At 38.9% G+C, this 16365-nt stretch overlaps 1 protein-coding gene across 2 annotated transcripts in view; it reads left to right on the top strand.

Moving 5' to 3' along the window:
• Nucleotides 1-15635, top strand: part of LOC125228352 (mitogen-activated protein kinase ERK-A) — a 141451-nt gene extending 125816 nt beyond the window's left edge. For both annotated transcript variants that reach the window (XM_048132885.1, XM_048132884.1), the window contains 3 exons: nt 518-685; nt 6913-7101; nt 12151-15635. In XM_048132885.1, the coding sequence (XP_047988842.1) occupies nt 518-685; nt 6913-7101; nt 12151-12270 (477 nt within the window). In that variant the 3' untranslated portion in view covers nt 12271-15635. The remainder of the gene's footprint in view (nt 1-517; nt 686-6912; nt 7102-12150) is intronic.
• The last annotated feature ends 730 nt before the right edge of the window (nt 15636-16365 follow it).

Raw genomic sequence — 16365 nt, 5'->3', positions numbered from 1 at the left:
ATTTTCGTGTTTCTAACCCGAACGCATATTTGTACAGCGATCGACGCTGCGGGCGTCAGCATTGGGTGTTTTCGCCGTCAGCATTTTTGAGAAAATATTTTATATAGGCGTTCAATAAAAACAGAAAAATATATGTATTCACTTGTAATGAATTAGGCTTATAATTTTGTTATTTTCGATTACATTTTCTACGGCAAAGTCGACAAGGCCATACTTGTCATGCATGGCACTATTGGCACTGCCACTTGACATTCGACGCAAGTAGATGCGTTCCATTCTAAGGCCCATAAGGCAGCGCGCGAACTTGTGATTTTATTTACATTGCGGACTGTTGAGATTACATATGAACTGTCAACACTGAATCAACAATGTTATTCTGGCGCCGTGTAAATTAGCTATAACGCGACCTTGTGATATCTATCTACAGGTGCGATGGTGGCCCCTAAAAATATGCATCATATGCAATTGTAACTTGATCGCGAAATGAATGATTAATAATCATATTTCTTTCCCACAGGGCTACACCAAGTCCATAGACATCTGGTCAGTGGGCTGCATCCTGGCGGAGATGCTGTCCAACCGGCCCATCTTCCCGGGCAAGCACTACCTCGACCAGCTGAACCATATCCTGGGCGTGCTCGGCTCACCCAGCCAGGAGGATCTCGACTGCATCATCAACGAGAAGGTGAGAGGAACTGTGGACTGTAGTCGTTATCAAATCTATGAGTCGTTTTCATGCTGGCCGAAAACAAAACAGAATCGTAACATCGTAGACACAGATTATTAACAAGTTACTAACGTAACCAATCCTTCACTCGTCCGCAAAACGACAAATACCGACGCTTTATTTAACTAATACTAATAATTAACTACGTAAAACTCAGAAAAATAGTAGGTACGTGCCGTCCGACTACACAGGCGGGCGCGTGGCGCCTCTCGGCCATTTGTTACCTCGAGGCAACTGCTATTAGCGGGTAGGTACTTAACGCGCGACCGCGAGCGAGTGACGTAGGCCTGTCGTAGATAACATACTTATTGGGTTTCAGTTTGTATTACTCTGTGGGTTTTGTCTTAAGTAAGTTTTTCGTTAGTGTTTGATGTAAAAAACTTAACGTTATATTTTGGTATAAGTAGCAAAACTTTAAATACCCACTTAGTTTTTGTGCAGAACTTATTACCAACAACTTTTACGCCAGAGAACAAACTTTGTAAAAAAGCTTAAAATGTAATGCAAAACTAATGAGACTTACACCGTGGCTTGCGTGGGCGACGGTCGCGCGATGGCGATGCGACGCATACGAAATCAAACCTTATCGATATGGAAGTATGAGACGCGACGGCGACGGTCGCGCGACCGTCGCCCAAGCAAGACACGGCGTTAGAGTAAGCTGTCAGCTCCCTAATTTATTTTGTAAATTTTGTGCGACTAATGACAGAAGCTTTAAACAAAAATGCTATCAGTTATTTTGGCAAAGAAGAGTAGTTTACATTCGATGTTAACAGTTCCTTTCGCTAAATGGATAGTTGCGACACGAAAATTCAAATTAAAGAAAATAATGTTAGCCTGTTGACAACATGAAAATATGTTTGCATTTTGCAAACCACAGACAATACGATATTGTTTTATATGCGTAAAAAAAAATTGAATAAATAAAATGTTCAAAAATCCTTGCTTACCCCTCGAATATGATGACTATGATTCAATATGATTTTTTTATAAAATAAAAATAAAAATAAAAATAAAATAAAATATTCTTTATTGCAACTATAAGGTTACGTGTATATACAAAATTGGTCCCTGGCTCTCAAAGTAGGTCTCCCTGTGTCTCAAGAGCCAGTTTCTTCCCGTTTACAATCAGGTGTAAGGTTACAATATTTTACACATTTTGAAAAAAAAAATATATATATATATTTATATATTAAATCTCACCTATAACTAAAGTTAAATTTTATATAAATGAAAGAAAAATAGGATGTGTGTGTGCGCGCGTGTGTGAGTAATGTGTATGTGTGATTTTTGAAATGTGTGTGTTTGTGTGTGTTGACGTGCGCGTGTGTTATTTGAGACTTTTCTAGACAATGATTTGTAGTAATAATTCCGTATCGTTATAATTTAATGTTTTTAACCAAGTTTTAATTTTGTTTTTTAGTTGAAAGTTACTCATGTTATTAATATTAAGAGTCTTGTTAGCTTTATTGTACAAGTATGGAGCCATAAATGAAAAATGCCTTTTAGACCATGCACTATTACAGCGCGGAACTGGATAGTGAGCTATTCGTTTATTACTTAATGTTATAGTAGGAGCTATAAGTCGGTGATATCTTCGTAATATTTGATAAATAAAGAGTTTGCGTACACTTAATACTTCTGTCATGGTGAAAAGTAAATCAGTAGGGTATCTAAATGGAAGATGGAACATGACTTTTAAAACTGCTCGTTGTGCACGTTCAAGCTCAACCAGATGTGATTTGGATGCACCGCCCCAAGAACATATGCAATAACTTAGGACACTTTGGCATAGTGCATCATATGTCTGTAGTAAAAGATGATGGTCAGCTACCATTCGCAAGTTTTTAAATATAAATATTAGTTTTCGGATTCTATTGGCAGTAGTAGATATGTGAGGACCCCATTGCAACTTATCGTCAATGACAACACCAAGATATTTAATTTTAGTCACTCTAGATAAGACACCACAGTTACAGTTAGAGGATATATCAGCATCAGCAGTACTAGTATGTCTGTTACAGGGAAAGGTATGAATTTTCATAGTGTTAAGTGAAGAGTCGGGTGCTGCTGCAGATGTTTTGCTAAAGCATAAGTATTTGGTTTTGGTGATATTTAAATTGAGGAGACTATCTTCGAGCCAACACGTGATACGACTTAGTCCTTCCTCTACCCGCACTTTGACTTCTGCCCAAGTTTTATGATTCGAATATAACTTTATTAATAAGTTAAATAGCTACCTTAGTACAGTTAGCTGCAGAGAAAAGTAGACCCCCCTTGCATACAAATTTGTATGCGAATATTTGTGAATATTTTTTTGTAGAACACAGGAACTAGGTAACTTTTTAATTGCTTTAAACTTTTACCACAGAATATATAATAGTACAAGTACAGAAGGCCCACTGCTTTGATGTTTACGGAATGCCGCCTTTTTAAATGCCTACAAAATTCTTACAAAGAAACGAGCCGCACGTGCGCGGCGTCTGGCGATAGGGTTGCCTATTGATTAAAACGAATTAATACTCAGATAAAATGTTACTAATTATATTCAAGTCTTGGGTACTTTCTAGGTATATATACCGTATGTATATCTTTTGGTTGAAATACCAACATCACAAGCCTTATTGAACTTTTCCGTGGGACTTAATCAATAGTAATTCTGTATAATAATGTCCTATGGTATTTATTTTATTAATTATGTCTATTTAACTAAGCATTATTAGCCATTCCACATGCGGACATCGCATATAATTTTCACGACGTAAAGTAACAATAGAAAATGTGAACGTGCGTTCTGTGAGAACGCGCGCCACCCCTGAGTAGGCCGCGAACTCGCGGCCGCCAGCATGTACTTGTAGCGCGGCGATAGAATCGCGGAGTGAGCCGCCCCTGCTTTTACGATGAAATCCAGGCAGCAAAAAGAACGAATGGAAAAATGCAAATTCTGTTAAAATTCGGCGCCGTGGACGCTTACTGAGTTTTCACTGAAAATCCCGTAGTTTCAGGAAAATTTTATTTCCACGTACGTTTATTGGACAATAGTGTTCAACCAAAAAAACAGCGTACCTAATCATGATGGTTTAAATCATTGTTATACTTTTAAAATAAGGATGTCTTTTCGACACCCCATAATTGAAACAGATTGACGCTGTCTTTATCACGCTGTAGTACCATAGACCAATGTGTCCATAACATTCGTACGAAATGATAATTTTGCAAGACTGGCAACAATTAAATCAATAGCAGCTATTTAACGCATTCTGAGAAACTGAAACTGTTTGGAGATATTTATTTTCCTGCATTTAATAAATAACCCTCTTTTTCAAATCCTGGCATTTCTTGCAGCCAGTTCCGTCTAACCACTTTCATTATTTGTCTCGACGTGCAGCTGTCCTTTGCTTCCGCCTCGGTACCGGCAGTACACGTACCAAAGGGGTGTAAACTACTGCGTAACTCATCAATCAGAACATCGTGTATTCGCGTCGCTTGCACAAACTTTCGAGTTCTCAGCCGAAGCCTTCGTTCGTGTGATATTTTCATTAGGTGTTTGACAAAAGCAAACGCACATCATACGTGTGCATCAGCGTACTCATACATATAGAAAGTTTGTACTGAAATGTATAGAAATCCGGTAATAAAAAAGGAAGGTTTCATACAAACTACCTGGGACATTTTGGGAAACCTAGTGGATCATGTACTCTATCATCCTAACAATTTTTATCAAAATCGGTGATGTGATCCAAATGTACAAACTTTTCGGGAATAGGCTAGTTTCCTAATAGTCAAATCAGCTTCTTTTTAAGAACTGTCAAAACGATTTGCTAATATGGAATTACTATGAAATACTGTAAGAGGTTTCATATACGGAATGAAACCTTTTACTTACTTACTTTTTAGCATTTTGATGTTCGCTGACTGGCAGTTCCCGATTTGAATTTGGAATAATAGAAAAACGTCAAGGAGAACGAACACTTGACGGGACATTCAGATAGAAGCAGCGATTGAGAGTGAACGCTTGTTATTTAGCTCCTTAAAAAAATAAAAAAGATATTGAGTCAAAGTGTGGTTTAAATGTATGGATGCCCTTCACCAATAGGCCGTCTCTCTTACAATACTGAGGAGTGACGTCACGGTCAATTCATTTACTTTATATGTTTCCCTTTGATTTATTAAATATAAGTTATGCTTAAACATAACTACTGTCCATATTTTTCTTCTAATTAGGTGGTGCTTTATTTCGTGCACTGCATAAAATATTTTATATTAACTGTAGGAAACTAGCCTATTGCTGATAAATAGACTTATAGATTCGTTATTCCTGAGCGAGTTTACTAGTTGTAGCGGCTTTTGGACCTTTTGACATAATTTGCAACGCATTCGTCGCCCTTGCAAGACATGAGAATTTGTCAAATCTAACCGTAAATAGCAACGCATGACTATACGAACAACGATATCTTTACGTGCAAATTATATTCCTGTGTAATGGAGACATAGTCTTATCTTGCGGCAATAGGAGATACAATTTGCGTGCGATTTAAAAACGAGTTCGGCCTGGCCAGCCAAATAAGAGCACATGGTAGGAAACGTCCGTAAGGTGTACGCCGTCATCGAAAACGATGAGGAGGACTATATTATATACTTGTACAATACAAGTTGCCTGACAGTCTAATTTAGACGAAATTGTCTCCTGAAATATCACATTTTCATTTCCTGAAATATCAAATTGACTTAGCATTATGATGTCAAATTGATACCAATAATTAAAAAGTGCAACTCCTACTCTGTGAGCGATTGGAAACCGTGACAGCCGATGGCGTCACATTCCTTGGTGATTTATGTCATCGGTTGTATGCCTTTTTGTACGCCACATCCATTATCTCGTACAATATATTGCCTTTTGGTGGGCGGTGGCAAGACATACCTCCATCTAATCGATCGACGGAAGTATCGGGATGACACGGATATATATTTTGTTTTTTTTTTTTTTTGTTGTCTTATGACAATATCAAGACAAATATTAAAGGTATTTTAACTGGTTTTAAAGACCTCTTCTAAAGACTCCCTACTCTACACTTCAAACAAGATCGTGCTTTACCGTAGTTGTTGTTAGTTACATTTTTAATCCTTATTTATCCATAAATACATGCATCAATAATCATAAATCCTTGCATCAATAACCATTTATTTAAATATTTCCTATTATGCGATTACTTTTAGTGGAGATTGGTGTATTTCACGTACGGAATTTATTATTTTGCAAAATCAATCTCGATCAAGAGTCGGACTACAAGTAATCCCTCATAAATAAATTGCGTCCAACCAATCAGCCGGCGACATTAAAACGGCATACGTAACTTATTTATACCAACAAGCGGAAAGGGTTGCGCTCAATACATAACCAATACACGGCCATGAATAAATGAATTTACAAACAGGATCAAAGTTATGCTATTGTAGTTGGCAAATTTATTTTAAATTGCCCATCTGCCCTTCTTGTAATAACAAGGGAATAAAGGCTTTTAACATGTGTATGTATTGAACAGGTGGACTGGCAATCTTCTGCACTGTCGGGAACAATGCTTCGGCGGAAATTGAATTTACAGATAAAATGACTTACATTTTCTCGTTTAGAGAGATATCATTCGCTTTATTGCACATTTCAGTAAATATGAATACCTATTCCCAGAATCAAAAGAACCCGTCGGCAAATATGGGTCACGTTGAATAGTAAAAGTTTGTTGAAAATTGGTAGGTAAACTATTTTTGGGCTAACATTCTCAGGCGAATTTTTTGCCGAATACGTCAACCGTTTTCTAATCCAGGGCCCGTAGCCGAATGGCATTTCTGCGACGCGAAACGCCACCGAAACGCTGCAGAAAGGTAGTCTGGCTCTGTCGTGCCAATACGCATGAGCGATAGAGATAGATAGCTTCGAAAGAAATATTATCGTGAGCGTTTGTGCATTCGGCTACGCACACAGTTTAAAGAATGCAATATTTATCTTCAATTGTGTTCGTGAACTCACATTTTGACGAATACTCTACTAAGTATCAGTCGTTCAATATGGTTATTTGAATTATACTTCATCTCTCAGCACAACATGACGAGTATTTGTCCAAGATTGCTCTTGTACTTAAATAGGGAAATCTGACGAATGTATGCTTAAAAATTCGGTTTGGCCGCAGGCTCGTGGGTACCTGGAGTCGCTGCCGTTCAAGCCGCGCGTGCCGTGGGTGGAGCTGTTCCCGGGGGCCGACGCGCGCGCCCTGGACCTGTTGCACCGCATGCTCACCTTCAACCCGCACCGGCGGATCACCGTGGAGGAGGCGCTCGCGCACCCGTACCTCGAGCAGTACTACGACCCCAACGACGAGGTGAGTCATGTAGCCAGGACCTTCACCGCATGCTGCCGTCAACACCGGCGTGTACTAACAAGGAAAGGTACCCTACTGTCCCCCTCCGATTTGATTGATTTTTATATATGTTATAGAGTAGTCAAAAATAACAGACACGTATTTTTTTATAACAGTCCAAACTTGTCCTTTAAAGTCCTGAAAAGTGACAAAACCCTCTAATTTCTTCAGGGAGTTTGTTCAATCATATTGATAATTAGGAATTACCGATTTCGATATATGTTAGAGAACATGAAAAAATAAGGGACACGTGTTCTGCGTTTTTACCTCAAACTCATATTTTATATAAAACATTTCAAAGTTTCATATTTTTCATCGTTCCACACTCACCTCCCTTTTAGGAGCCCAGACATCCTAAAATTATCAAACTCCTAACCACTTCTCATTAGTACAGGCTGATAGCGCATGTCTCGAAAGTCATAAAAACATAAGTCTACCGTAGAGTACCTTTCCTTGTAAGTCCCCCGAGTCATGTGTGTGTACTAAGACCCCAAAGACACCTTCGAAAAGCACCGACGGGTTACTTCGAGTAGGTACTACAACGACCTCAGCGACGAGGATAGTCCATTATTGTATTGGATCTGACATTTGTGATGCTTTCATATTTTGAAGAACGTAATACACAGCGTAGTGAGGTAGATGCCGGTTAATACTTACGTGCCGAGTAATTTTATTAGGTTCTGTACGTATATGACATGACTCCATGCGGTGTCGACTAGGTATCCACATATTTGTAATAGATGAAAGATATAATTTATCGTGGAACTCAGTCAATCTGTGTAAGAATGTCGCATAATATTTATTTATTTATCCTTGTAGACAAACAACAGTTGACATCAGCCAAATTAGAGACATTTCGGTTATCAGAGATATTTCAGAAATCTTGACCACCAAACCTCCGAGCCAATTTACCCGGAACGACGCAGTACCTCAGAATTCGAAACTCGATCTTGCCATTTGATTCTTAGGATGTGTCTTAAACACCTCAGATGATAAGTGTCCAGCTTTTTTATATCGGATTTGTAAAGGCACCACGTCTCTGAGCCATACAAAAGGACTGGGATGATTAGCGCCTTGTAAACACTAATCTTCGTCTCTAGCTTGAGATCGTGGGACTTCCAAACCCGGTTAGCAAGTCGTCCGAAATTGGCAGCGGCGTTAGCGATGCGGAATGGTATCTCCGAAGCCAAGGTGTTGTCATGTCGGATAGTACTTCCAAGGTATTTGAAGCGTGATACCTCTTCTAATGGTTTCCCGTTTAAATAAAGAGTTTCTGGATCAGCTTCAGTGCCTCTTTGTGGTTGCTTAAGTACTTGCGTCTTTGAAGCACTTATGACGAGTCCGAACCGCTGACAAGACAGATGTAGAGCGTCAACGTAGCTTCGAAGATCCGACATGCTATCAGACATGAGGCATACGTCGTCAGCGTAAAGAATCTCCATAATAGAGACCCTTCGCACCCTGGACTTTGCTCTAAATCTCGAGATGTCGAACACACTTTTCCCAGTCCTAACGTTAAGTTGGATTTGGTTGCTGCAACACTTGAGTGCGTCTCTCATGACTGCTGAAAAGTATATGGCAAAGAGTGTGGGTGCCAAGACACATCCTTGTTTTACTCCGCTAGAAATCTGGATCTCTTCAGAAAGCTCGTTATCGTGTTGAACCTGTGCTTTCATTCCAACGTGAAATTGGCGAATCAGGTTGACGAACTTCTTAGGAAAGCCAGATTTCTGAAGAACAAGCCAGAGGGCGTCACGTGGAACTCTATCAAATGCTTTCTCTAAATCGACAAAGCACATGTAGAGAGGCCGTTGTTGTTCCAGGCTTTTTTCTTGGAGTTGCCTTACGACAGCGATGGCGTCAATAGTCCCTCTACTGGGACGGAATCCACATTGACTCTCTGGCAGGTGTCCAATTACGGACTACACGAAACATCGTTTCCAGATTTTAACGAACCACTTGTTTATTTAACTTAAATTGTTAACGTATTATTTCAACGATAGTTTCACCTTAGTTTTATTTATCATTGAATTTTTATTCCACGAATACGAAATGCGCGGTTACAAAACTTGTATATTTAAGTAATTACTTTACTAGGAAAAACGTCGCTGGTAAAAGACGAATATAAACTCTTGAATTATGCAAATTCTCGTTTGTTTAGAATCTCATACAAGATAAATTCCTAGCACGTATAGATTAATTAGCGAGGGCGGGGAAAAGCTTATTTTGCGATGCCTGTGTGATTTCAGGAATTCCAAATATTGAATTATGTTTCCCTTCTCATGTCTCTAAGTAACAATATTTGTTTTGGTAACGTGTACCATCGAGTTTAACTAAACAGAAGCCTAAACATGATTTCTCGATACAGCATACAATATTAGATTAGATGGTTACGTACGTACCTACTACTTTATTGGAACAAACCAACGATGTAATTCCATGTAGGGTCCCCCCACATCTAGCGTCTCGCGAACGTCGTCGCCTCTCCAACGCCCGCGCGGCGTCGACGCCGCGCTTCCGCAGCGCCGACGCGACGTTGCGGCGCCTCTCGAACGTCGACGTCGCAGTGACGTCCGCGCGGCGTCGACGCCGCGTTAGCGCCGCGCCTCCTCGACGTCAGTGGCAGTAAATCAAAAGTAGCTTATACGTTAGTTCGTATGTTTTGAAATCTACCCCAAAAATCCCGAGATACTGGGATCCCGGTATTGGAAGCCCTAGCTGGACGTTGGTAGCCGCTGGCATCGCGGCGGCGCTGCGCGGGCGCGGCGTTGGCGCGGCGTCGACGCCGCGCGGACGCCACTGCGACGTCGACGTTCGAGAGGCGCCGCAACGTCGCGTCGGCGCTGCGGGAGCGCGGCGTCGACGCCGCGCGGGCGTTGGAGAGGCGACGACGTTCGCGAGACGCTAGATGTGGGGGGACCCGTAAATGTAATTTCATTGCATTTTAATTTATTTATGACGCGGATGCATTTGTCTCCATATATGTGTTACTTTTATCTCTCGATTGGCATTTAAATTTGGACAATTAATAGTCAATGAGGAGTCACACTCAAAGGTTATGACAGATGGCGCCACCCTATTAGTCCATACATGAGAGCGAGAAGATGATATGTTTTTTTCTCTCTCTCACATATGAATGAAAGTGACAGGCCTAGACACTTGCATAGGCGCCGCCTGGCGGGATAAAATGTCAGTGTGCCTCCTCATTGTCACTACGGCACGTTACGCTCTATCGTGAAATTGTCCATAGATAAACATACAATACATAGGTACAATTATTTATAAATCAAAATTATAATTGCATATAGTACAGTACAGTCTTTCACATTATCCGATCCGATATCCGTACATCCGATATCGGGTCTGACAATGTGAACACGCTCTCATATAGGTACTCATTCCCCTCGTTCTTGTTTTATTTGCGTGCATTCGTCTGACAGTCCTGTCTCTAGGGCCGCACAGGGCTAGATTACTGCATGCATTTTGTATGAAAGGGCCGGACGGTGCCGCTCCCGTCTGCGACGATACGTAAATTAAACCCAGTTTATTTAAAATTCTATGAGATGCACTATATCCTTTTTAATAATGTTATAGTGTTTTTTAAGTTGAATAATTCAATTTAACGCAGTAAAAGCTTACAAAATGTCTATAAAATACTTATTATTGTTTCTAACATCGATAAATGACGGATAAATATAAAGTGAGCCTTACCACAATCTTTTTAACAACGATTCAAACGCAGAGCAGTTCAGTTCAAACCTTCAATGCTCAAAGCCGAAACGGAATCGCTTACAAGTGAATGAAAGACCGTTATTCTCTCTGGTCCGCAACTGAATCGCTTTGACACGAAAAGGATGACGCTATAGGAATCGTTATCGAACATGTTAAGACCTCTCGAACACAATCGGCTCACCGTCTATTTCGTCAATATTTCTGAGTGGACGAGCGATGTCTCTGATTCGTTTTCATTAATGTAATTAGGTCATTACAAAGTACTAAAAAAAAATCACAAATACATAGTCATTGAGAATCCCAATCGAAACTTAAATTACCAATACGCATATTTTTTTTAATGTATTGCAGTGTTTACGTCCTATCTTTAGAACTTTTACTCTTAACTTGGTATAATTTGACACGTACCTATTCCTGGAACGCGTGCTTACCCAATATTTGTCCTTTTCCTCCCACGGTGCGACGTGTCGTTAGCTTGATTGTTGGTCATTAGTGTCCTGCTACATTCACAAAACTTGCCACAACCGACTATAATTTAACCTATACATCCATAACAAATAAATGTAAACGAAGTTAGTCTAACACTGGTCGGGAATGCTGCATAAGAGAAGCGCTGAAACAAAAGGTTCACTAAGTAAATGTTTGAATTAAAATCGCGTGATATTAGGTAGACGACCTAACGACACTCAACACGGAAATTAAATTGGCGCCACGATCCCTCGGGCCGCGCGCCTCCAATTTTACCGAACGTGGTTATTATTAACGCATAGGCTCTGCTAATGGTTATTGACGGAAAAAGACTGAAGCTACGGCAAGCTTTATTGGCTATGCAATTTAATTTATACGTTCATTTTCATTTAGGATGATTTTTATTTTTATTTCACGATATTTGGATTTCAAATATAAACGTCTGATTTTACGGATACACGGCTTCTATTTTTAACAATTCAGATTTTTGAAGTGAGACTTCTAATGCGACTTCCAACTGGCAACGTTAAACGTTTAACACTCGGTGTTGCAACTTCCAACTGACATCGTTAAACGTTTAACACTCAGTGTTGCAACTTCCAACTGACAGCGTTAAACGTTTAACACTCAGTGTTGCAACTTCCAACTGACAGCGTTAAACGTTTAACACTCAGTGTTGCCACTTCCAACTGACAGCGTTAAACGTTTAACGCTAAGTGTTGCAAACTCGAATTTTGAAAAACAACACAATACAAACATTCACTCTACGCACTATTTTTGTCATTTAAAGTCTGATTTGTCTTCCTGCAGCCCGTAGCAGAGGAGCCGTTCCGCTTCGCGATGGAACTGGACGACCTTCCCAAGGAGACACTCAAGAAGTACATCTTCGAGGAGACCTTACTCTTCAAGCAACTCAACGAAGACGCGTAGGCGCCTAACTACCCACTGTCTTAATCAGATCTACTTTGTCCTCTGTATTTGTGTATGTGGTAAGCGTTCTCGGCCTTTATAGCGACGGAGCAAGGATGATTGTTTCTTAGTTTTGATGGTTCCTAGTTCTTATAGCTATCCTTTGACTGATGAGGCGATGGTTCCTACATCATATGTAACGTATGGGAAACCGGGGTATCTTTAAGAAAATAGTGAATATTACTACTAAAATACGTTTTCCCAGGTTTCCCTTACACATGAATGTAAAAGTATATCAATCTACGATATTCGCACACTGTTTGCGAACTGGTAAGAAATAATCAGTATGTATGTTATATACATTATTTTTTGACAACGCGAAGATAATCCAGCGGTGACCGACAGATATCTTATCAGATCGCGTTACCGCGATGTAACGAGAATTCTAAATTACAGAAAATTGTAGCAGGAAAATGAAAGGCTTTGTACGGACAGACGGACAATAGGTCTAATTAAACGGACGGTGAAGTCAACGTAGTTTGACGTTATCAAACGTATAGTACACGCCGCCGGACAACCAAAGCTTCACTCCGACCGGCGGCCCTGCTTAGCATAACCATGCCGTGCCGAGCCAAAACGGTGAATACATCTCGCTAACGTGAACTATATGAAAATTCATTCGCCATTTTGAATCGGCATGGCTCCCTTAAGTATTGGACGTGGGACTTGGCAACGAGTCGACGGGATCAGTTGGTATTATACTGTAAGATAGATTGTGTAAATGGGGCATCAATGCTTTTCACTGACTCAAAGTTTGTGGTCAGATCTTCGAATCCTTTTGCGAAAAACATTTCGGCAAAAAACATTAAGGTGTACTTTTACCAGTGAAAGTTGCATTACTAGAGAGAAAATATAGTTTTCTTGTCTGTACAGCAGTAATAAAAGAATATGCATTTCATCTCGTGAAATTCAATTGAAATGCTTATATTTTTGAAATAATACGAATTCAGAGAGACAGAATTGCAAAAGTTACCTAGAAATATTAAATATAAAGAAATTTTAGAGGGGAAGTTCTTGGTGTAATAACTGCATTAGTTAAGCGCTTTATTGTTTTACCGTAAATAGATAAAGAGATGCATGTCTTTTATTAAATTGACTTCGCAAACATTCAAGTTTCTTGAAAAAATATTACACTATTTTAGTTTTCTAAGAATTTGAGGACAGCGAAATACTAAGAGCATTGAAGTATATAAATACATGTCTGAAGATTTGTTCTATTGTTGATATATGCTACAAAAGGCTTCTTTTTAGCATTATTTACATTTGCAGAGCTTTTACCTAAACTCTTGCTATAGTATTTGTCAGCTACTGAAGAACTGATCATTTATGTGATGTTAAGAGAAATAGTTTTACTTGAAATGTCTATACACAAGGGTCGTCACGACTGGTTCAGATTGTAGAAAAGTTGAAACAGTATAATGTAAATGTAAGCGTAGAAACCTTATAGGATATTAGATAGGACTTTCCGAAATTTATAAACGTTAAAAATTAACAGTTGGTATTTGGGTATATGATACAGATACAGCGACAGAGAGGGAAGTGTTGCAGTATTACAACTTGTGCAGTTGATTTGGGTACAAAGCTAATTTATTCTCTTTGTGCCCTTGATTAGACTCGATTTTCGATATGTGTAATAGCCAAATACAAAGCCAAGATATTTGACTGCGTAAAAGGATATCGTGCTTCACATAATTGCTTTGCTACTTTGCAAACAATGTTTTAAATCGCCATCGTAAACGGCTCGTTAATATAATACATATAAATAATAGGTAACTGTGTCAAATGATATGAAAACGTACATCATGACATCATAATACGGTTACAAAATAATGATAAAATGTATCTGCGTATTCAATTCGCATTTATTACTTGACATCTTTATTGTCGCGAACAAAATAATAAAAGTAGTCTATACTATACATCGATTGGCATCTATTTTTGAAGGGACAGAGGGCCGAATGGCGAGAAAGTGTACATATTTTTGCATTTCAATAAATGTAATTTAAAGTTTCACCGCTTCAGACTCTCGAGCACTACTTTTATTCTTCGACTGTATCGTGGTCTACTTTCGAATAATCGTGTCTCGTTGTCTACGGTGAAAGTATTTGTTGAAAAACTTGCTTGTTCAAATGGTTTATCTTAATAATTATCGTCTTCCTTGTATTTGCATGTTAGCGCACAACTGTTCTAGAATAGGCGATTCATATCAAATGTGTTTAAGAGAATGTTTATAATTAAAAATTGCTTTGATTGGGCGGGAGTTTGTGTCAAGTTTTTCAACGAATGGTCGGCTATCGGTATGGTGCAGGCGCGGTGGCGAGAGGGGTCTGTCTGTTGTTATACTCTATATGTCTATAATGATGTTGTTAGTATGCTCGGTATGAAATCTGAGCATTGTCTCACTAAGACCATAGTAAAATGGTAAAGTAGGTCAAATGACGCCCTGTCGTATGTATTTGATTCAGTCCATCGACGCCCAGTTCTAGCCGCCTGTAGTAGACAAGCGCGAAATGCTGTGTTCAACTTTTATCGGAAATGACCTTCTTTCATCCTTTTACTATGCTAAGGACTTTAAAGTTGTTACGCGTTAAATACATTTGTCATTCAAGTGAATCATAAAATGCATTCAAATAATTTAATGAGATTATATCTAATAAGATCAGGATGTTGTGATGTTAAATAGATGTTGATTTTATCCGTCACACACAGCTCTTCCATACAGGTACAATATTAACTACATTTAATCATAGCTATTTCAGACATGTTTTAATAAATTTAATTCTTATGACAAATCATTTGTCAGTGTTTTAATTGTAATCATAAAATGAGTAGCAATGTGAGTATTTTCATCTGTATTGTAAGACTATAATTAGTCGTTACCTTGGTTAACTTAAAAGACAATCAATTTAAGAGTTACTGTGACGTTTAGTAGTAATTTTACATCGAATAAGTGAGTCGTTGTCTTCATAGACTGCTGTCAACTGTCATGTACACCCTCGCCAGATATTTAGGAGACCGAGGCATGAAAAAAAAATTATTATAATTAAAAAGACCAGTGAGCGTTGAAGATATCCACAGGTCACCTAAATTCCTGGTAGGGGTCTGTAATAACCCTAATCGGAATGCTAGAACTCCTTGATATGCCTCCACTATATGAGGCTCTACTTTTACAACTTCAAAATGATGACACCATTACTATCATGTATTTATTGTTAAATATGAGTGTTGCCATATTTTCTTAAGTCATTATGTACAAATTGGATATATTAAGATAATTTGTTGTCAGTCAACAGTTGAATATTACGAAAATAAATCAAATGAAAGGATGGAATAGTTTTATTTCACTACAACCCTGCATGTAATTGAATCTCCATCAACCGAAACTAATCGGAACAGAATTTATTACACTCCCAATTTTCAATAAGGGTTCCTTTTTGGTTCAAAAAACTTTCAATAAGTAGGTATTTCAATGAATAACCAATAATTAATTTACTTCGTAGTTATCTGATATCGGAATGAACTTTCCCAGAGACCTATTTCGCAAAAATATCGGACTTTTTATTGAGCTTATTTGCTGCTCGGTAATTCTTAGTAAATTGTTGATCATTAATCTCTCGTATTCATGTCAAACCTACGTAATTTCAGATCAATACAACCACTTCAAATAAAGTGACCGTCAGCGACTTCAAAGGTCCCAGCGGTAAATTATAAGAAAGTTTCAACCAAGCCCGTCAGTTAAGTTCCTTTCCTGTAGCAATGAGTGCAATCATTGACGCTCCGCGGCTAACGGATACGCAACTGGCTCTGTCGCTCGTATACGCAAGAGCGATAGAGAGAAAAAAACTATACCACGCTAAGTACTGAGTGTCAACGCTTGTCACGCTTGTACTCTTAACTACAGGTCTTGATCCAATATAAATTAAATCACTACCGGTCGAGTTCGAGTATTAATGAGCTAATGACGTTTGTTTTGAAAGGAGGTCAATGTGACTTAGCTCACCAGACATCTCGGGCTGTCTCGTGTCTCCGAAATAATGAAATTGTGTGGAAACTTGT

The sequence above is a fragment of the Leguminivora glycinivorella genome, chromosome 7 (assembly GCF_023078275.1).
Source record: "Leguminivora glycinivorella isolate SPB_JAAS2020 chromosome 7, LegGlyc_1.1, whole genome shotgun sequence".
NCBI lineage: Eukaryota > Metazoa > Arthropoda > Insecta > Lepidoptera > Tortricidae > Leguminivora > Leguminivora glycinivorella.
Note: the sequence above shows the minus strand (reverse complement) of the source record. Positions and strands in the feature narration are given on the sequence as shown.